The sequence below is a fragment of a genome, unplaced genomic scaffold (genome assembly GCF_019419815.1).
Source record: "Pyrus x bretschneideri cultivar Hongxiangsu unplaced genomic scaffold, Pyrus_bretschneideri_v1 Contig12, whole genome shotgun sequence".
In the NCBI taxonomy this organism is placed as follows: Eukaryota; Viridiplantae; Streptophyta; class Magnoliopsida; order Rosales; family Rosaceae; genus Pyrus; species Pyrus x bretschneideri.
The window spans coordinates 6,864,041-6,885,668 of record NW_025999413.1 but is presented as its reverse complement, the minus strand read 5'-3'; the positions used below and the strand labels follow the sequence as shown (position 1 = coordinate 6,885,668).

At 35.2% G+C, this 21,628-nt stretch overlaps 1 protein-coding gene across 1 annotated transcript; it reads left to right on the top strand.

The window, feature by feature from the left end:
• The first annotated feature begins 12,717 nt into the window (after positions 1-12,717).
• On the top strand, positions 12,718-20,954 carry LOC103955055 (histidine kinase 2). The gene is made up of 14 exons (XM_009366925.3): positions 12,718-13,526; positions 14,252-14,512; positions 15,056-15,523; positions 15,743-16,018; positions 16,373-16,542; positions 16,665-16,877; positions 16,985-17,171; positions 17,347-17,398; positions 17,487-17,716; positions 17,814-17,912; positions 18,156-18,820; positions 19,249-19,755; positions 19,828-20,223; positions 20,340-20,954. The coding sequence occupies exons 1-13, from the start codon at positions 13,215-13,217 to the stop codon at positions 20,075-20,077; spliced, it is 3,690 nt and encodes a 1,229-aa protein (XP_009365200.2). The 5' UTR covers positions 12,718-13,214; the 3' UTR covers positions 20,078-20,223; positions 20,340-20,954.
• The last annotated feature ends 674 nt before the right edge of the window (positions 20,955-21,628 follow it).

Genomic DNA, 21,628 nt, shown 5'->3' with positions numbered 1-21,628 from the left:
TTAATATGATACATTTTGGTTCATATATTTCGGTACATACATTTCGGTAGTAACATTTAAATACATTAGTTCAATATAATACATTTCGGTACACATATTTCAGTACTAACATTTAGGTACATTAATTGAGTCTTTCAAGCTTGAAGAATGTTGAATAAAATTAATAAATTAAAAAACTCTTTTTTGGTCAAAAAATAAATTAAAAATTTTATATTAATAAATTTAAATATTTAATGGGAGACATTAAATAAAATGCTCATAATTATTTTGAATTAAGGACACATCAAAGGTGTCACATCCCGGCCCGGGCCCCCACCACATCCCGAGCTCGGCTCTACCGTAGCACGATATTGTCCGTTTTGGGCCCCGACCACGTCCTCACGGTTTTGTTTCTGGGAACTTTGAGGTTAAGCAAGTAGCGCGCGATAGCATTCCCATGATGGGTGATCCACTGGGAAGTTTTTGGGGGCCCGGGTCGGGATGTGACAAAGGAATTATAATCAATATATAATCTAACACCAGATTTATTTTAAATTTCAATCTTCTTGAATGATTAAAGTTAAAAAAAAAAAAAAAAAAAAACCCCTTTTGTATAATTGCATTTCATGCTTTTTGGCATAAAAATATTGTTTTCTATCTACGAGGACAAATTTGACTGCCACGTTATCATTTAACAATCAATTGAACAAAATTCGTAACAATTGTATGACATTTGTACTGGAGCTTGTATTTAATTTGAAATTGTATGAAATTAGAAAATGTAAGAAATTGAAATTGGACGAAAATTTGAGGAAGCAAAATGTAAGTTACCTTAACAAAATTTCTATTTACGAGCAAATAATGATTTACTAACACACAAGAATGAATAGATAAGTGCGTCCGGTGTTGAAAATGTGTCTTCCATTCCAAATTTAACAAGGTATTGTTACAAAAAAAAAAAAAAAATGAACAATTTATGAATAAATAATAAGTAGATTACCTTAATGGTTATGACACTTCTCTCTAACTCATCGTATCTCAAAACATATACTCTTGTCTTCTCCTTAATATAACTTATAATAATATCGCTTATAACAAATAAAAAAAGAAAGCGAGACCAATCTTCTTCAACATAAGCAAATGTCAAGCTTTGAACTTCAATTTGGCTGCATTACAAAGTTTGAATTTGAAGCTAAACTTTGACCAAATAAATAAATAGGTCCATATCCATGTACTATCCATATAGTTGAGGACAAAATTGGAGATTGCAAATCTTCTATAAAATGGACTTGGGTACGAACACTGACCCAATTTAGAGAGATACGTTGCCCTTCAACATTGACACTACACCAGAATTTTCAAGCTCTTTGTGTTTGGATTGATTAAATTTGTCACTTTCAACTTGATCCTTCGTATTAAGTGTAATAGAGTTGAGTCTTGCAACGTATTGACATGACTAGATAAAACTTCAGTAAGATCGCCATACCACGTCATTACGTTAATGGATGATGATATAATCACGTAGGGGAATTATCCTCTAATTAAATTATATTCTAAAAGTTTTTTTTTTTTTTTTTTTTTACCCGGATAGGAAAAGAAAAATTACTAAATTACAAAGAAAAGCCCATCGATAAAAATAAAGTTACTAAAGTGTCCCAAAACCAAGCTAAACTTAACAAGAATAGTCTACCTCCAAGACAAATTATCAGAAGAAGACGGACCAAAACAAACAAGAGCATCCGCATACAAAATTTGTAATACATTTAATTAATTAATTAATACTTGGTATGAAATAATGAAATATGGTTTGGGTGCCGGTAACGTGAAATTTATAACAATACTACTCATTACCTGAAAGCTAGCTATTTGGACATTGTTTTGTCCATGGGAATTCCTCTATTATAAATCAATCCTTCAAAACACCACGGGGTGGTTTAGTGGGTGGAGCAAATTTCAGGCTCATATTTCATATAGTATATTTTAGGTTCGATTTCAAACGTTGGTGAGTGATGAATGACACGATGATGACAAAGAGGAGGCTGACATGCCTCCTGATCCTAAAAATAATAAATTATCATAACAAACCCATCAGCTAGTCCTTTAAAAACCAATGAAGTCACTTCAAATTAGTAGTTCGAATGCAATTAGAATAATTGCAAGAACACATCATACAAGTGCACGGATTGGCCGACGTTGTAACTTGAATGTTGAACTATCATTATCGTATTCTAACATGTATTTATTCTTTATGTTATTGTTATAAAATAATTGGGACATGACATCAATGGGAAGAGGCCAGGGTGACATTTATATTTGAAATAGGTAGGTAGGTAAGCCATGGTGTTTTATTTTATGTGATTATTGTTTGAGTTGTTGGAAGACTTTGAATGGTTTTGGAGGCAACCAAAATTAATCATTCATAAATGAGTGAGTAAACAACCAATGCATGTACAAAAATGATGGGTGTATGAATATTTAAGATTAGAAAATAAATAGTGTTAGAGAGGAATAAATATAAGTTGAGGTTTGCAACATAAGATTTTTACTTGTATTTCATAGTTCAATTATTTAAATTTAATGTTAATAAAAGTTGAGATTGTACCACAAAACCACTATCGGGGATAGAAATAGAATATGAAACTGTAAGTTCCCAAGCAATGGAGGAGCCCAGGGCTCTCACCACGTGCCTATTGAAGAATGAGCCAAATTGGCAATATAAGGACTAACTCAACTTCTTATAAGCCTTCGCAATGTTTTTCCTTTCACTATTGTGGGACTCTTTTACCATCATATACTCACAACTAATTCATTCAAAGTGCTACATATGTATACATAGGCAGGGTGCAAAAGTTGTAGCTCAAGTGGTTCTAGGATTTGTTTGGGACTTCTTTCGTTACGGCAAAATCACTTTTTGACAACCAAAAACACATCTCTAACTATACTTTTGAAGAAACTTATAAGTGATTTAGGGTGATAAAAACATTTTATCGAGAAAGTGCTTCATTGCTTTTTTAAGAAACACTTTAATTTTTAATAAAGGCTTTAGCATAATGTTAATAAAAACACTTTTAACAAAAACGTTTATGACCATACATTCTTTTCTCCAAAAGCAATCTTAGACGAGCTCTAAGACTACTTATTATTGCGCTCAAAATCCAATCTTCACCTTCCCCTTCCCTAAGTATTTGCGTCAAGCTTGGTGTTCTTATTATTATTATTATTTTATCTCATTTTTTTCCCATTTTTCTTTATAACAGAAGATTTTTATTTTATTGATTTTGTCTAAATTATATCAAGTTCAAATTTGAAACACATTTTCATGTTGCCTCAAATAATACAAAAATATGATCTCATATATCATGTTGCTAATGACCCATTCAAACTGACATCATACTTCACCTATAAAATAATTAACACCCATAAAAAAAAAATAATAATAATAATAAATAAAAAACCTTTCACATAAATTTTACACTCACCTATTGGGCATCTATTTTAGGTTGCAAACTTGCAATGGCAGTTTATTGGGTTCATATTCAAAGCCCTGCAATGTTAACCACTCTTCAGATGATGCCTATTTTTACGCTTTCAGGTTGCATGTGGTTCAATATCCTAATAAATAATGTGTTGAATTTATGTTCATACGTTCCAGGTTCGAAACTCCCTACTCTCTTAAATCAATGTAATTATTTTGAACTCTCCCCCTCTCTTAATAATATAAAAGTAAAAAAAAGCCCCTCAGGTAATGCAATACTATTGGATCCTTGTATTTTTGGTAATCGTTTTAAATTGAGATTAACAGAAAATCTTTTGAGCTGCAAACAATTAGGTATAAAAATCTGAGCAATCCTCCAAGCTTAGCATGTTGCCCGGTAGCCGTTTGGCACCTAAATTAATTCTATGTCTTTTTAAGCAAATGGGAGAAGGACTTGCATGACAATTACATAGTTTTCGTAATATTACATGTTAAAGATACAATGTTATGTGTAGGTTTTATTTAATATGACGTCGTATCATTATTAAGAGGTGCTACAATAACAATAAATTTGAAACATGTATGCTGCTCTCAAAATGAAAAAGACCTTAATAAATATTTTCGTGGGCATTTACCAACAACTAAAAATGTTTTGGTGGACGTTAAAGTGGGCTATAGGAGCCTATAAAATCATGCAAAGCAATGGCTATTATATTTTTGGAGTAATTTAAAGTGGATATTATTTGTAGTGCTTTGAGACATCTTTTTAGATTAAAGTCTAAATAATTAAGAAAGATAACCTAATGTCGTATTATGTATCATGATTAACATTCATGGGACTGCAGAACAATCTTTTTTCCAGCCTACCCCACCATGCACCTGCCCTCACATGCCACGCAAAAGTTGATCAACCTACTACAACTTTCTTAGAAAGATAGAACATTTTTATTATTAAAGTTAATCATCCATTTAAATTGGTTATTTGAAGGCTTAATTACCTTAATTAACCGGAGTAGAACACCATAATCCAAAAGTTATTCTCTATAAATATTCTCTGCAAACCAAATAAATTAAGCATCTCGTCTTAACACGTATAACTTGACATTCCAAAAGTGATTCTCACATATCAACATGAATATTATGTATTCAAATGTTCTAGAGTAACTAGAAAATGTCCTGGCGGGCGACTACATAGAGTGATCCCAAGCTAAGTCAACAAGACTCTCCATTTTGCAATGGTTGGGAAGGGAGGAGAAGACGTCTATCGCGCAACCTATTTCCCCTTGCTTTGCAGAGAAGTCTTTTTCACGATTTGAACTCGTAATGTTTCGATCAATTAACAATCTTTCCGTTGCATAAAAGCTCGCCCTCAACTGCAGCTTCTCATAATTTCTTGATTGGTTTCGTTTGTTTTGGTTACCATAAGCTTAAGTAGGAAAGATGCTTGGATAAGTGTCCTACCTTTGGTTACCACGGATAACTTGACATTCCAAAGGTGATTCTTACATATCAACATGAATATTATGTATTCAAATGTTCTAGAGTAACGAGACCATGAATATTATGTATTCAAATGTTCTAGAGTATCAAGAAAATGTCCCGGCGGGTGACTCTATAGGATGATCTCAAACTAATAAGGTTTTCAGTTTTGCTATGGTCGGAGGAAGGGAGGAGACGTCTATCGTATGCAACTTTATTCTTATTTTGCAGAAAAAAATATTTTCCCGACTCAAACTCGTGATCTCTCTATCACAAATTAACGACTTTTTCGTTGCATAAAGGTTCACCCTTGACTGCATGAGAGGGGCTTCTCATAATTTCTTGATTGTTTTCGTTTGTTTTGGTTACCATAAGTGTTCAAGTAGGAAAGATGCTTGGAAAAGTGTACTACCTTCTTGGATTGTTTTAAGGGTTTTGCTTTTGGGCAAAGGAACGCATGGGCATATGGCTTTTCCCCGAAGTGACATTGCCATCGCCATCGAGTTATCAAGTTGTCAATAGTGGGACATGGGATTAAAAAGTGAACATCTAATCATGTACATGCCATATACAAACATGTCCAATAATTTCAACCAACTCTTCAACTACGTTACCACAACAATCCACCATGAGAGTCAAGAAACGCCTAGATATAGTGGTGCAAGTTGAATCTCGAATCTAAATTTGACCCAATTAAGTTCAAATAAACTCAATCTAAATTTCATAAAGAATAGTTGGTGAACAAACAAAAATATCTAGCAAGTCGAAACTATGAAACACATTATTATACAATTGTCATGGAGTAAATTTTTTAGTATACCAAAAATCCCACCACAGTATTACGACTTTAGGCAAAGTTGTAGCACTTAGAGAACATATGGATCATATCATTTATTTATATCATAATCTGTAAAATGATAATATTGTGTTGCGTTTATGTACACTAAATTTATCCTCACAGGGCTGCTCATACAAATACAGCATGGCAAATTTAATTATGAAAACAAGATAAAGCAACTGGCCGCATAATTTTTAGAGAAAACTTAAAATAAGTTTAATTTTTTTAGCTAATATTAGGAATAGTCTATTTTATTAAAATAGATTAGATCCCTTGAGTTTAAGATTATTTTATTAATAATAACTATCTCTGTCACATCCCAGCCTGGGTCCCCACCACATTCCGAGCTCGACTCTATTGAAGCACAGTATTGTTCGCTTTAGGCCCCGACCACGCCCTCACGGTTTTGTTTCTAAGAACTCACATAATGACTTCCCAGTGGGTCACCCATCTTGGGAATACTCTAACTCGCTTAACTTTGAAGTTCCTACAGAACACGAAGCCAGTGAGCTCCCAAAATGCCTCGTGCTAGGTAGAGATGAGAATATACATATAAGGCTTATAGGATCCACTCCCTTGGACAATGTGGGATGTTACAATCTCTTTAATAATAAAATTTACTATAGAAATTAAATCTCTTCCTAATTATCTCTTTAACTATTTTTTTTCTTATTTCATTTACTTTTTATTATTTATTCTTCTTCTTATTGCCGCTCTAGACCCACTCATAGATTTTATTTTTTATAAACAACCTATGTGACAAAAAAAAAATTTCTTATAATCAGCATTTTTAGAGATTTATGTGTCTTGCGTATAGGTATATTTTGTACTTTTTAGTTAGGTACATATCTTGCTTAGAGATATATTACTCATTCATGTATTTGTTTCTTGAGTTAAATCATATGTTTTGTACATAAATGTATGTTCGTATATTAGTTTTTAGGTTATATGGCCAAAGGTCAATAAAATCTTTACTAACTAATGATATATCATCTGTCAAAACAGGCTGCCGACTCCCACCTAGATTCCAATTAAAGGTCATACTTGCCAAGAAAGTAGAGAGAAACTAAGCTCTTACCTCTGAGAACGATACCACCGAGAGAGGAAAGAGGGACTTCCATGAAGTGAGGGAGCTCAAGCAGGCCTTTCCTGGAAAGGAAGTAGGCGACAAGAACCTAGTGATGGAAAAAAAAAAAAAAGAATCAGAAAATGGACATTGCAACGCAGTGTATGAATCAAAATGAAAAAAAAAAAAAAAAAAAAAAAACTGAACTAGAAAACGGACACGACATTGCAGTGTCTGAATCCAAATGTAAAGTAATGTAGAATACAGAAACAAGAAACGAACAACGTATTGCAGTTTTTTGAATTCAAATGTAAAAGTCATGAGTCGAGTGATGTGTGAAGCGTATGAGGTAATGGAAAAAAACAGACACTACAACGCAACATCTGAATCCAAATGTAAAAAACAAAACCATGAAACAGACACTGCAATGTAGTGTCTGATTCATATTGATGTATTTCAAAAAATAAAAAAAATATGAGAAACAAGGTGATTTTAAGTAGGTGCCAGCTGTGGTGGTAGATTTTGTAATTTTTTTATATATTTTGAATGCATTTAAGTATTATAATACATAATTAACATAAATATTGTTGATATATTGTTAATATTGTCACCTTTTATTGATTTTATACAAAATCATCCTTATATATTTGTTCAACAATATTAAGTAGACTGAAAATAAATCAATTTTCAAATATTCAAAATTTAAAAATACAAACAAACGGATGTACGGTATTAGAAGATTTTAATTTAGTATAAATAAAATAGTAGGGAAAAAGTAAAACTGTACTTAACTTAATAGTTATGTTGATTTTTTTATCCAAATCTAAATGCCCCTAATTTTTAAATAGACAAGAAAAAAGCTTCATAAACTAAAGTCAACATCACCTTCTGTTCGTATTTGTTTCTAGCGCAACAGACACATGCGTATGGCCACTCAACATGAAACTACAATGTTACCCTCGTCCTTAAACTAAAATAGCAAAGTTGTGGCCCAAGAAAAGTAGACAAGAGAGGCCTTTTGGTAATTTCGTCAGGAAAAAAAAACAAAAACCTTCTGTAGATTCATACGGTTTTAAGCTATGACCGAACAGAAACGTGGCGGGACCCGTTTACGACGCTGATGACGTGTCGCCTTTAGATTCTTCCGGGTTTTTCCTCGGGGGAGTTTGATAGGGTGCGAGCAAAAGTCGGAAAAGATGGAAATGTTATTTGTCAGAAGCAGCTGTCGTGGCCCCCGCTTCTTCTCGTCGCGACCCTCGACGATCTGAGCTCAAAATCGGAGCCGAGGATTTGGAGTTTGGAGCCTAGTCCGCCGCTAAAGCCATGTGCGGTTGAGTAACCTATTTTTCGTTCAGAGCAGATTAGTTGGGAATTTGGTGCTCTGTGGTGAAGGGTTTAGTTGCTAAAGCAGTTGCAAAATAAAATAACCAACTAGAATTTGTTTTTTTATTTTATTTTATATTTTTGTAGTGAACTATGTAGAAGTCGATAACCAAAAATAGAGATGACTAGAAGGGTAATAGTCAGTATGAATTATCTTTGTTTATGACTATATTCGAAATTACTCTAATTTATAAATAGATATAAAACATATTTGTAATGTGACGAACATTATGTTTTAATCAACTAGTCTAATTTACGTCTGCATTATTATTCATATTTTTTAGCATCAACTTTGTATAAATATATATATAGAGAGTTGGCTTGGTTTTCGGTTTTTGTTTAAGATGCAAAATAAGTTTAGAAGTCCATGTTATGCTAGCTCTTCAGCCTCGTTGCCGCCCTCATCCTCCTCTCCGTCGCCTCCGTCGACATCTTCTACCTCGTGGTCCACTCCAAGTCCCCAACTACTCAATCCATAGCATTGCATTCAGAGGATTCAACTTGACGGTGTTGTCTCCTTCCTTCGCCATCTCACCAGAGATCTAGGTCACCATTCAAGCCCAAAACACCAACAAGAAGATCAGAATCTACTACGGGAAAAAAAGCTCTGTTGAACTCTTCAACTTAACTTTTTTAGTTTTTGATTAGTTTAGAAAAGTTACATACCAAACAAGGTTTTAAATTTAAAAATTTTAAATCAAAACATGTGTTTTTAGAAGAAAAAAAATCAAAATTTTGAATTTTATTCTCAAGTTAGATACCGAACGAACTCTTACAATCTAAGACAAAATATGCAAATTGTATAGTAATATCTTTTGCTAATGCTTTGTGAAGTGCATGGTGCATAACAAACAGTTGTCGTATGATTAAAAAGAGTCCAACATCTCTCATATTTCCTAGGAATAAAAAAGGTTAGAAATCAATAGTTAAAATCATTAACAAGAGTGCCCATCAAAGTAAATCTTCATTGGGAGAAGAATAATACATTACACACACATACACATAGACTCATAGACTCATAGACTTGGTGGTGGGTCCAGGTCATGAAGTAATAATTGAGCCTTTAAAATGTGTTGCCCATATACTATGAGGATGCATTTCCAACAGTGAAGCACTTGATGCCATTATGTCAAAGTGGCTTCAAGCATCTCCCTTCTTCTTCCCTTTTTAATTATATATTACAAGGATGTTTGAACTTAAATCGACCTTGACCCTAGCTCCACTGATGCTCTTATGCGCATCAAATCTTAGCTGCTCACTCGTGAAAAAAATATGAATAAAAAGAATTTTAGCCGCTTACTCATGAAAAATAATGTGGAAAAGAGGATTTTAAGTCACCATTTCGTGCTATTTAAGAAAAGTATTTTGCTAATTGTTAGATTGAATATTACAGAGTGCAATGATGATCACATAATTTTTACTTCTCTTCGGCTCCTACGTATTTTTCTTTTTTTTAACCGTTAGATTAGATAAGTCAAACGAAAATAACGAATATGATTAAATATGATATGTAGAGAAAAACAAAATAAGTATAGTTATTATTCCTCAATCACAAAAAAACATGAAATAAAGAGAAGCATGAGCCGACTTTTGATACATGTAAATTACGCATAAAATATGTCTAAAGTTGTTAATATTCGACAAACAAGCACAATTTTTGTTGATACAATTGCTATTAAAGGAGGGAGCAATTGAAACATGACCGTACACGTGTCGGTAGATGTTTTTAATCACTTGAATTATTGACATAGATTTTAAAAACAAACAAAGCCAAAGAAGAAAAATACAAACTAAGGTGAAAAGAAGGTAAAAATAATTTGGACAAGGTCAATGCCTCAAGAATATCATATGTTGTCCACTTCCGAAGATAAGACCTATGATATCTGCTTGTTTACTCAAAATAGATACTAGTAAGGCCAAAAAAGTAGGGGAAAGAGTTGTACAATATGGAAGAGTTTGATGACTTTTTTTGGTAGGGTAGCGTTTTTCGCACATTACTTTTTACTTTTTACACATTACTGTTAATTTTTATTTATTGATATTCTTCAATTCATTCGATCAGAAGGTCGGAAATTGAGAGAAATACGTGAAAGATAAAAATAGGTATGTGGATAGCACCACTATTTTGGTATAGACCATTTTTTTGAGTAATGCTATAAATATCTATTTTTACTTCTTACATACTCCTCTCCTCTTGACCTTTGGATTGAAGAAGATCAACGATAAAAAAATTGATAAAGATGTGTGAGAGAAAAAAAATAAGTGTGAATAACACTATAATTTTTATTAGGTAAATAGACCGTACTAATACTTAAAGCAAAATAAAATAGCTTCTAATGATGGTCAAACTAATCTTGTTTTTAATTTTTTTTATTACACTAAAACAGTGGTTTTTGTTTTAATCAAATTATTCCATTATATTGCATTGGACGGGTAGGGTATGCCGGCAAACATTTTCATGTAGATGCCCACATCATTAAAATACACCCTTAATTTAATTAAGAATCTTTACACAAATGGTGTACCCATTAACTCTTTCCCCCATTTACTTGCCCCTTTTATTCTGAAATACTCGACTTGCACAAATTTTTTTAATTTTTATATTTCATATTTTCTTTCACCAAATAACGTGAACGGTAAAATAAAACAATACTATAACTTAAATTTCAAAATTTGTTTTGTTGTTGTCATATTATTCCGAAGAAACAAAAGAAGGACACTACTTGACTGCTGAAAGTTCAACAACAACTCTTGTTGTACTCAATTATATTTGGACACGTGTCCAATATGTGTCTACAATTTTAATTATTTGAACACGTGTACTTTCAACAGCCAAGTAGTGTCCACAAAAGAAAGAGGAAAAATGGAAAAAGAAACTAGGAAGTTTGAGTGGAAGCTTGTCCTCTCTCTCACAAAATATAGATAGAGATTGGTGCTGTCCGCACACACCTCTTAATATTTAGCCGTCGGATTGGACGAATTAACAATGATCAAATAACAAAAATTAATGAGAAGAAGGGAAAAAAAGATGCATAAATAGCAATACGTGTGTATATATATACATAAATATATTATATATTGTAAGTCCGTAGATCTGCATCGCAGCGGTGAGCAGACACACATCTTTAAACACCGAAGGGTGCAGTCCACTCTTACAAAAAGTAAGAGAGTCCCCAGAAAAGAAAATGAAGGGGAAATTAATAAATTAAATAGCTTTAAATAATGTTATTTAGTATTACAATTTAATAATATTTTTCTTGATTTGTTAGTGCGGTAATGTTTTATGTTTAAATCTTGTCAAAGATAGATTTAAACTACATTATTATTAGTTTATTGTAAGACTAAGCTCGTTGTTAAAAAAAAAAATAGTGAATATTGGAAAACTGTGTTTATTATTATGGTATTTTTGGTAATGTTGGGTTTTTCTAAAGCTTCCCCCACTAGATGATGAGATAATGATGTCCCCAAACCTCAAATCAAAATGCTTGACGCCAACCTGAATAGTGAGAATAAGGAAGTGATTGTGGGTCCCTACTTGTCCGATTTTTGAGTCGTGTAATATGTCGAATTCGAAAATTGGCTACATATTGTAGATATTTTAACGAGTTTTGAGTCATATAAAATGTTTGAAATCGCCAAACACTGCAAGTTTTGAGTCATTTAATTCATTATTTAGTTAAGTTAAAATTCTATAAATATTTGTGCTTGTTTTGAGTTATATACTATGTCGTGTCTAAAACCGTCACCCGATCTGTGGGGTTTCGAAAAGAGGAAAGAAGCCATATTTTCTCACTCTGATAATTGGTTCCAGTTGGAATTCTAGAGAAACCAACACCGGTCCAATCAAAATTTCCTTTATTTTGGGTGCAGGGTATTTACTTTTTTTAGTCGAGAAAAATTGCCAATAGCACTCACGGTGCTTTCTCAAATGAAAAACACTCACATTCTGAATGCTTATTTTAGCATGTGGTGTTACGAATTTGATCTTCTAGAGAGACATCTAAGTCAATTTAATGACGTTATAACGACACTGCAACAACAACAATCTAATATCATAACGACAATAATTTAACGCTATAATGACACGGTAATAACATCAACAAAATCGAGTAACATGCAACCCAGGGCGGTCTCTATGGACTGTTAGAGTGTCGTTATAGTGTCGTTGTGGCCTAAAATATAATTGTTGAATGATCGTTACGACGTCATTAAATTAAAAAGGAAAACTAATGAAAAAATGCTTGAAAACTTTAAGTTTTAACGATAAGGACAAAATAAAGGGTAAAGTGAATGGTACCATGATTGACTTTTTAGTGTAAAAATATGATTTTTCATTAAAGTAAACAGTATTAAAAGTTTTTCGTTAAAGTTCTCTAAATTAAATCGGATGTCTCTGGACTTGATATTCAAAGGGTAATATAGTAAAATAAAAAAAAAATAGTATGTTTGATTGAATTTAAAAAAGTGAGTGCTTTTACCAATTTTTGCAAATAGAAAATGCATCACTCTTGATGCTCCTTTTTGGGTTCACAGAATTGTGGGTGGTAGAAACTAGAAAGAGCCCTTATACAGAGAAAGGCTATTTGTTTCCTCTTATCCCCTTAATGATATCTTCACAGGTTGCCCAAATAATAACAGTGCTTTGGCTCATCAACTTGTTGGTTTGCATGATTGGTAGCCCCCCTTTTAGAGAAAAAAAGTAGTAAATTTGATGGGTTTTTCATGCTTCCCAGATGTAAAGATTTGAACTTGAAAGTGAAAAAGCAGTGGAATTTGGAGCTGGGTTCCTGAAGGTTGAAGTGGGTTCGATGAAATTTCACATCTTTTTTCAGATTTTTCAGTAAAGCATTGTTCTTGATGTGTTTCCTGAACTGGGTTTGCTGAAAGTTTGCTGGGTTTGCTGAAGATTTTGCTGGGTTTTCAGCATTTGGTGGTCAGATTTTGATGACTAGTTGTGCTGAAGCTTTCAGAAATCTCCGTGGAGTTACATTAGCATGTATCTGAATTGTAGGGTATCCCCTGGTTTTAATGGCAGATTGCCCTTCAGTCTTGACTTGAACAAGGCAATGGAGACTTTGCATGGGACTAGCTGTACCAGAAGATGGAGAGGAAAGGTCCTATTTCTGGGGCTTCTGGGTTTTGTTACAATCATTTGGGGTTTCTTGAGTTTCAATGATGGAAGTTTGGGGATGAGAGAGAAAGCTCCAGATATGGGTGGAGAGAAAGCTTGCATCCTGCAGCAGCATTTCAATGTCAGCAAGTCCCAACTTCTCGCTTTCGCTTCGTTGTTCTCTGAATCAGATCAGGTGATGTGCTCATGGCTCTTCTTAAACTTGCATCTATAAGCACTTGCTTTTGCTTTTCTCCTTTAGTTTGTTTGGTTTTGCAGCTTCTAATGGTTGATAAAGTGCTTTTCTTTAGAAATTTCTTGTTTTGGTTATGAATTGGACTGGACAGACCGCTTTGAATTCGAGCGAAGCGAAAACATGTTAACTGAATTCAAGAAATTGTTTTCTCTTCTGGTTTTTGGATATCCAGAAGTTGGATTAAAATCAATTTTGTTATCTTTTGTGTATTTGTTCTAGCTTAATCGATTAATCCCTTTAATAAAAGTAGTTTCGAGCCGTATCCATATACTTAGTATTCTTCCTGTTCCGAATTCAGATTAACGATGGATTACTGGTTTTTCGATAACTGTCAGCTGACATAATTTGATGAATCTATTGTAGTTCAATACTCCACATATGCAGGATATATAGTCCGCCCAAAAAGATTGTGTATCAACTATCCGTTATAGCGTTATTTTATGATGCTTTAGCATTACTTTTCTAGTAAACCATAGTAATTGAATAGTGAACTTTTGATCGATTGATTTCACCACTTATTTTTCCGGTCAGATGATAAGTTATCATATGCAAGGTGCTTGAGACCGTCTCTGTGTATTAAGAGGGGAAACCTGCATAGTTATGAGAAAAAGCTTTTATGTGCCCCCATTTTCCTACTTCTTCTCACTATTCTCCATGTGTTACAGATAGCATCCCTTGAATGTACCAAAGAACCAGGACCGGGTATGATGTTTGGTAATGTCATTTCCTGTTATCTGAAGGTGCTATGTTCAGATGAGGAGTTTCAGAAGCGACATAAATGGGCAGCAGAAAATGAAGAAGCCAAGGACCAATGCCTGGTTCAAGATGAGAACATCCGCAGGAAGTGTGATGTATCATTGCTGCAGGACACATCCCAAACATGCACTGTGCAATCTACAGTTTCAGCTAATAGGATTTGTGAAAAGGTATAACTTTGATGCTTAGACTGAACTATGGATGTGTCAAATTGTCAATGTTACAATTTAGGTTCCATTATTACCATAGATGTTATAGCTGCTGAGTACTTTACGTGAGTCACGTCAACCCCTTTCCGTACACATTAAAGGGGGAAACAGAAAATGTTAGCAAGGTTCAACTCTGGAAAAGCTCAAAAAATATGTATGAAGAATCGAATGATCAAATGAAGAAATATTCTTTGACAGATTTCCTGTAGGATTCACAATTGGTTTTTTCTTTTCTTATTTAAGTTGGTGCTGTGATGCCATGCCAGGACCGTATGTCTGATATGCACACTATAATCCTAATTTGTGTGTTTTGGTGTGTGAAGATGTAATTGGGATGGCTTTTCTGTGCAAAAACTCTACTATTTAATTTAAATAGTTTGTATCCATGTTATTAGTCTGGAAAAAACAAATGCAAACCAAAACTCATCAGAGATGGTTCAAAATAACTAATTGTTTAGTTTGTTTTTTTTCTCTGATTATAACAATTTGGATGCGGTGGCGCAGGAGGAGTGTGCAAAAGAGAACTCTCAGATGCTTTGTACTCTGGTAATACGATTTTGGTGGGCGTTTGTTGGAATGATCATGTGTTACAAACTGTCTGGTTTTTCTATGAAATTGTGGAGGAATAAAAAACAGAAGTTGGTTCAAAAGGTTAAAGAGCAGCCATTGCCTCGGAGGAAGCAGCCAGAGAAACAGCAACAGCAACCCCCAAAGCCTCCTAAGGTTGCTGGCACTTGGAGGAAGAATCTACTTTTAGTATTTATCATATTTGGTTTCATTACATCATTGTGGTTATGGTGGCACTTGTGTGCAAGAGATCATTTGTGGAGGGAAGAAACACTTGCCAACATGTGCGATGAACGAGCCCGGATGTTGCAGGATCAGTTTAATGTGAGCCTGAATCATGTTCATGCTTTAGCTATTCTGGTCTCCACCTTTCACCATGGGAAACAACCTACGGCAATTGATCAGGTAATTTTCATATCTACCTTTAGGTAAGTCATTTGTCCCCCTAGATAAGCCAACTTAGTAGGCGCTCAAGTAGGCGCTTGGAGCATGCAATTCAAGGATTTTATAATTTATATTATACTGAAAAGTAAGGAAAGGAAAAACTAATCAGTAACTTTACCCTTATGCAACTCTATTGGGTTATGAAATGGTTTAACCTTGTACATTTCTTTCTTTCCACAGAAAACATTTGGTGAATATACAGAGCGAACAGCTTTTGAGAGACCCCTTACGAGTGGTGTTGCTTATGCTTTGAAAGTTACTCATGCCGAGAGGGAACAATTTGAGAAGGAACATGGATGGATAATAAAAAAAATGGAAACTGAGGACCAGACTCTAGTCCAAGATTTTATTACAGAAAGCTTGGCCCCTGCGCCTGTTCAAGATGAATATGCACCCGTGATATTTTCTCAAGAAACAGTCTCCCACATTGTCTCTATTGACATGATGTCCGGAAAGGTTCGTCCTTATTTTAGCTTTGGCTTAGAGATACGCTCTCCCTCTCTCCCTTCTCTTCTTGCTGCTTTTGTTAATTTTTTGTTTATGAGCCACTTTATCTGTGCCAATGCCTCAGACTAAACCATTACTACCTTCACCTCCCTTTTTGTTTTCGTGTCAAATTAAACCTGTAAAAGAACGGAGAGATAGTACATTGATAATTTCAATGTCACTGGACCACACTTCTCCCCTCACAATTCAAAACTTTATCAACCGCTTCAAAAGTTTACTTCTACAAGTCATACTTGCAAAGGCATATTCGATATCCAGTAACCATTCTCATAATGCTAATGTGAAATACTGCTAATTATATAGGAAGACCGTGAGAACATCTTGAGAGCAAGGGCAACTGGAAAGGGAGTATTGACCTCCCCGTTTAAGCTATTGAAATCCAATCACCTGGGAGTTGTACTCACATTCGCTGTCTATAATGCTGATTTGCCTCCAGATTCCACACCAGAGCAACGAATTCAAGCTACTGTGGGGTAATTTTGTAACCATGGAATTTTCTGGATTTCTAGTACATGGCCGTGACTTGTGCTTTCTGAATTGTTTTGCATTTAATATATACAGGCTGAAATTCTTGTACTGGTGCTTTCATAAATAGGTATCTAGGTGCATCATACGATGTACCGTCACTGGTGGAGAAGCTCTTGCACCAACTTGCCAGCAAGCAAACAATTGTTGTGAATGTTTATGATACAACTAATTCATCTGCTCCGATCAACATGTATGGTACTGATGTTATTGATACTGGCCTGTTGCACATTAGCAATCTGGATTTTGGGGATCCACAACGCAAACATGAAATGCACTGCAGGTTAGATTTCATACAACGTTAATTATATATATATATCAGCCCAAATATGTGGAATTACTCTTCTTTTTCTTTTCCTCCAATCCAATACAGTACTCTTTCGGTTGCAGGTTTAAGCACAAACCTGCGTTTCCTTTGACAGCAGCAAGTGCATCAATAGGAGTCCTAGTCATTACCTTCCTAGTTAGTCATATTTTTCATGCGGCCATAAGCCGAATAGCGAAAGTGGAGGCAGACTATCGTGAGATGATGGAACTCAAAGTTCGTGCAGAAGCTGCAGATGTGGCCAAATCTCAGGTATATTTTGTTCATTAGCTATAAGAGTTTCCTATGACTGGAAGGTTCTCTCATGAAATTTAGTCTCGGACCCGTCTGAAATGAAAAAATAAACCTAATCGTTTACTTATTTGTCTATTACTGTATTACATGATGTTTCTTGATCAACCCGTGGCTGAACATCTCTCTTTTGCAGTTCCTTGCAACTGTTTCCCATGAGATCAGGACACCAATGAATGGTGTTTTAGGTAACTTAGATGTTCTTTAGTGCATCATTCGGTTTCGCACAAAACTTTCAAGGTTACGTAATCTGATGATATTTCAATCAAAATCCAGGCATGCTGCAAATGCTGATGGACACCGATCTAGGTCCAAACCAACAGGACTACGCGGAGACTGCTCATGCTAGCGGGAGAGAACTGATATCGCTGATAAATGAGGTTCTTGATCAGGCCAAAATCGAATCAGGCAGGCTGGAACTTGAAACTGTTCCTTTTGATCTGCGGTCAGTGCTTGATAATGTTCTATCACTTAACTCAGGAAAATCCAATGAGAAAGGGATCGAGGTAAAAACAAAATTTAACCATCGTATTTGATGTATTTTTCTGTAGTTGTTACTTATATCAGTTCTTGTGGTTTGGATTTTGTTTTGCGTGATAAAAGTTGGCTGCTTATGTCTCCAATATGGTACCTGAAGTTGTCATCGGTGATCCTGGACGCTTTCGGCAGATAATCACAAATCTTGTTGGGAATTCAATTAAGGTTAGATACGTTTCTTAATACTGGTTTGGTGATAAAAGCTTCCCTATTTCTGTCCCTATATTGAAATGAAAGGCTACCAGGTGCTAACAGAAATAAACTATATAGTTGGGACTTGTACACAGTTAGATGATTATGCTTAGAACTATCTGTAATTTATAGTAATTGTTTCACTTTTAGAAACTGTTTACAGGTTTTATTACGTACTCGTTCTGCTAATTGTCTGTTAACTTGTTTAAACTGTAGTTCACCCATGACAAAGGACACATATTTGTCTCGGTGCATCTGGTGGATGAAGTGAGGGCCCCACCTGATCTTATGGATGAAGTTCTAAGACAAGGCTTGAACTTAGTTGGAGATGTCTCAAACAAAACTTACAATACATTGAGTGGCTTCCCTGTTGTCAATAGATGGAAAAGCTGGGAAGGTTTTGAATCAATACGCAGCACAACACTGGAGAAATCTGATATGATCAAATTACTTGTAACAGTTGAGGATACAGGTGTAGGAATTCCTCTAGAGGCACAAAATCGCATCTTCACACCTTTTATGCAGGCTGATAGCTCCACTTCTAGAACTTATGGTGGTACTGGAATAGGATTGAGCATTAGCAAACGTCTGGTAGATCTCATGAGTGGGGAGATAGGGTTTGTAAGTGAACCTGGCACTGGAAGTACCTTTTCATTTGTGGGAACTTTTGGGAAGGGAGAATTAAGTTCCCTGGAGACAAAGCGGCACCAGTATGAACCAGCTGTCTCAGAGTATCAAGGACTGAGAGCATTGGTAATAGATAATAAAACCATCCGAACTGAGGTCACGAAATACCATATGCGGAGATTGGGAATATCTGTGGATACAGCGTCCTGTCTGGAATCAGCGTGCTCTTATTTATCTAGTGCTGGCAACACCAGGTGAATTTTATCTTTTCAAGTATAGTTTATGTTTGTAGTCGGTTTTATGTCCTGAAACAAATCATTGAAGACTCGAGGTCTTAATCTACTTCTGTAGCATTTAATTACCGTGAACATGATAAAAGGATTCTCCTCGTATGATAAGAATTCATGGAATCAACCACTTCACAGCTTTACAATTTTTTATTTCACTTTCCATAACTTCTCTAAGAAAGTGATTTGGTACGTGTACACCACCTTAAACAACTTTTCTTAAAAAGTGATTTGAGACAAGAAGAAACTAGATACTTATTCTTCATACAACTCTACGACTTTATTTAAATTATACAAGGAAAAGGTAATTGATACTAATAAGAGAATGTTTTGATTAATAACAGTAGAATTTGGGTTTGATGTTTCTAATGCATTGTTAACTGTTTTTCGTGCAGTCTTTCCACACCGTTGGCCATGGTTCTTATTGACAAAGATGTTTGGGATAAAGAAACTGGTATTATATTGCATCAGTCACTTAAAGAGCACAGGAAAAACAACAACGTGGAATCGCTCATAAACCTTCCGAAGATACTTCTCGTGGCCACTTCCATCACTTCTGTTGAACGCAATGTAGTAACATCTTTAGGTCCTGTAGATAAAGTATTGACGAAGTGGCCACTTCAGTTAAGTGTCTTAATTGCTTGCTTTCAAGAAGCCCTTGGAAGTCGTAAGAAGAGGCTTCTAAATGCAAACAAGCCAACTCTTGGAAAGTTACTAAGAGAGAAGAGAATTTTGGTGGTGGATGACAATGGAGTGAACAGAAGAGTGGCAGAAGGTGCTTTAAAGAAGTATGGAGCAATTGTCACCTGTGTGGAGAGTGGAAAGGCTGCTTTGTTGAAGCTTAAGCCACCCCACAACTTTGATGCTTGCTTTATGGATCTCCAGATGCCAGAAATGGATGGGTAATGAATCTGCCGACTCTTCATTCTCTAATCAAAGGAATCTTTAGTTTTTAACTGTCTATAATCATGCAGGTTTGAAGCAACTCGGATCATCCGTGGTATTGAAAGTGAGGTAAATGAGAAAATTGCAGCTGGGGAAGCATCAGTTGAGATGTTTGGCAATGTCGGAATATGGCACACGCCAATATTGGCTATGACGGCTGATGTGACTCAGGCTTCAAATGAAGAGTGCATAAAATGTGGGATGGATGATTATGTGTCAAAGCCATTTGAAGAAGACCAGCTGTATTCAGCAGTGGCACGTTTCTTTGAGTCTGGTTAATCGAGAGGGATTCCTATTGATGTGGTTTTTTGTGGATTGATGTCCATAGTGTCATGGGCTCTCCAATTAACACTGAGCTGCCCGGGCCCTGCCTTGACCTGGTTGAGAGACTAGTTCTATCCATATTTTCCCAACTTCAAACCATGGTAATTTTATAGCATTTCTCTTCTGCACACGTCAAAATATGTCATAACGTCTGCACCACGCTGTTTTCAGCTGTTTCAGAAATGGTTTAACACAACCCATTTTGCTATTCTTTCAGGAATACTGCGCATTGGGCCACAGAGAACGTATTCATGTGTGTGTGTATACTGGGAGACTCGTTGCCATCACTTGTCGGATCAAATACTTTACGATCATCTGCCAAGCAAAATAAGAGAAATGATGGCCTTCGGTACATACCCTCTGCTTTTGTTTGTAGATAGTGTCTGCCTCCCGCTTCCACCTCAAAATTTTTTCCTCCATTGTTTGTAGTATGTAGGTCGGGATTAAGAACCATGTAGTGCCAAAACCATCCATTTTTTGAACTCTGCTGAGATGAATGAATCTTTCATCTCCTCGGTGTTGGTACAAGATTGCAAGCTAATAAACCCGATTCCTTGAAGGATGAAAGATTATTTGTTCATTTTATCAGAGTTGATGGCTGCTTTGACATTCTACGCAGAGGGAGATCGATGAAAATACGAAAGACTCTTGATAATCGGAGATAGAGAGCGTGTGCACTTACGAGTTAGTCTGAGAATGTCTTGAAATTTTTTGTAGAGGTGTATATAACTCTGTATAAATGTTATGTAATGATCATGCTGTAGGTGTATCTTCAGAGTACCACTGAGTGTAAATTATATGCGTTTCCTATAATGCATGATTGGTTTCTCCATTGATGTTGCCAAAAACTGAGAGTACGGTTGGTTCGTTTGATAACCATATTTGTTTTTAGTTTTCACTTGTTTTGCTTGAGATACGGAGAAAGTATATAAAAGAAACGAGGGAATAAGACAGGTGGTGAGAGGGGAGGGAAAAAGAATAAAGAATGCATGAATGAAAACAAAATCTCGAAAGAGAAATTTGGAATGGTTTTCGTTTTCGTTTTGTGTACCCTTCGCTGTACATTTTTTTTCTCATCTCTTCTAACGTCCTTCCTCCAATCTTTGTCATTAAATCGATAACAAGCAATATTCTAAACTTGTATAATTTAGAATTTTCGAATAGGAAGACTTGAACTCGAGAGAAGGGGATTTGAACTTAGATACAAGCGGTGAACACCGTTGTCTTGACCAATTGATTGCCTCATAACTAGCAAGAACTTATTTAACAATTCGAATAAGCTAAATTAAAGTGGACAAAAACCGCACAAACAACTAAATTTCCACACAAGGTCAATCAACCACAATATGTATCCGAGCCCAGTATTTGGGGACTACTTGAACATAATACAACGTAAAACTGAATTCAAAAGAAAGAAAGAACTAAAAAAGAGTTAAATCTCTCGGAGCGTTCGCCGTCGCCATTGCAGTCACTTCTTTATTTTCTCATCACATTTACAGGCCTTAC

Coding starts and splice junctions, on each gene's coding strand:
- LOC103955055 (XM_009366925.3), top strand. CDS start 13,215: ATGTATCTGAATTGTAGGGTATCCCCTGGTTTTAATGGCAGATTGCCC. Junction 14,513..15,055: donor CTAATAGGATTTGTGAAAAG/GTATAACTTTGA, acceptor GCGGTGGCGCAG/GAGGAGTGTGCAAAAGAGAA. Junction 17,717..17,813: donor CCAATGAGAAAGGGATCGAG/GTAAAAACAAAA, acceptor GCGTGATAAAAG/TTGGCTGCTTATGTCTCCAA.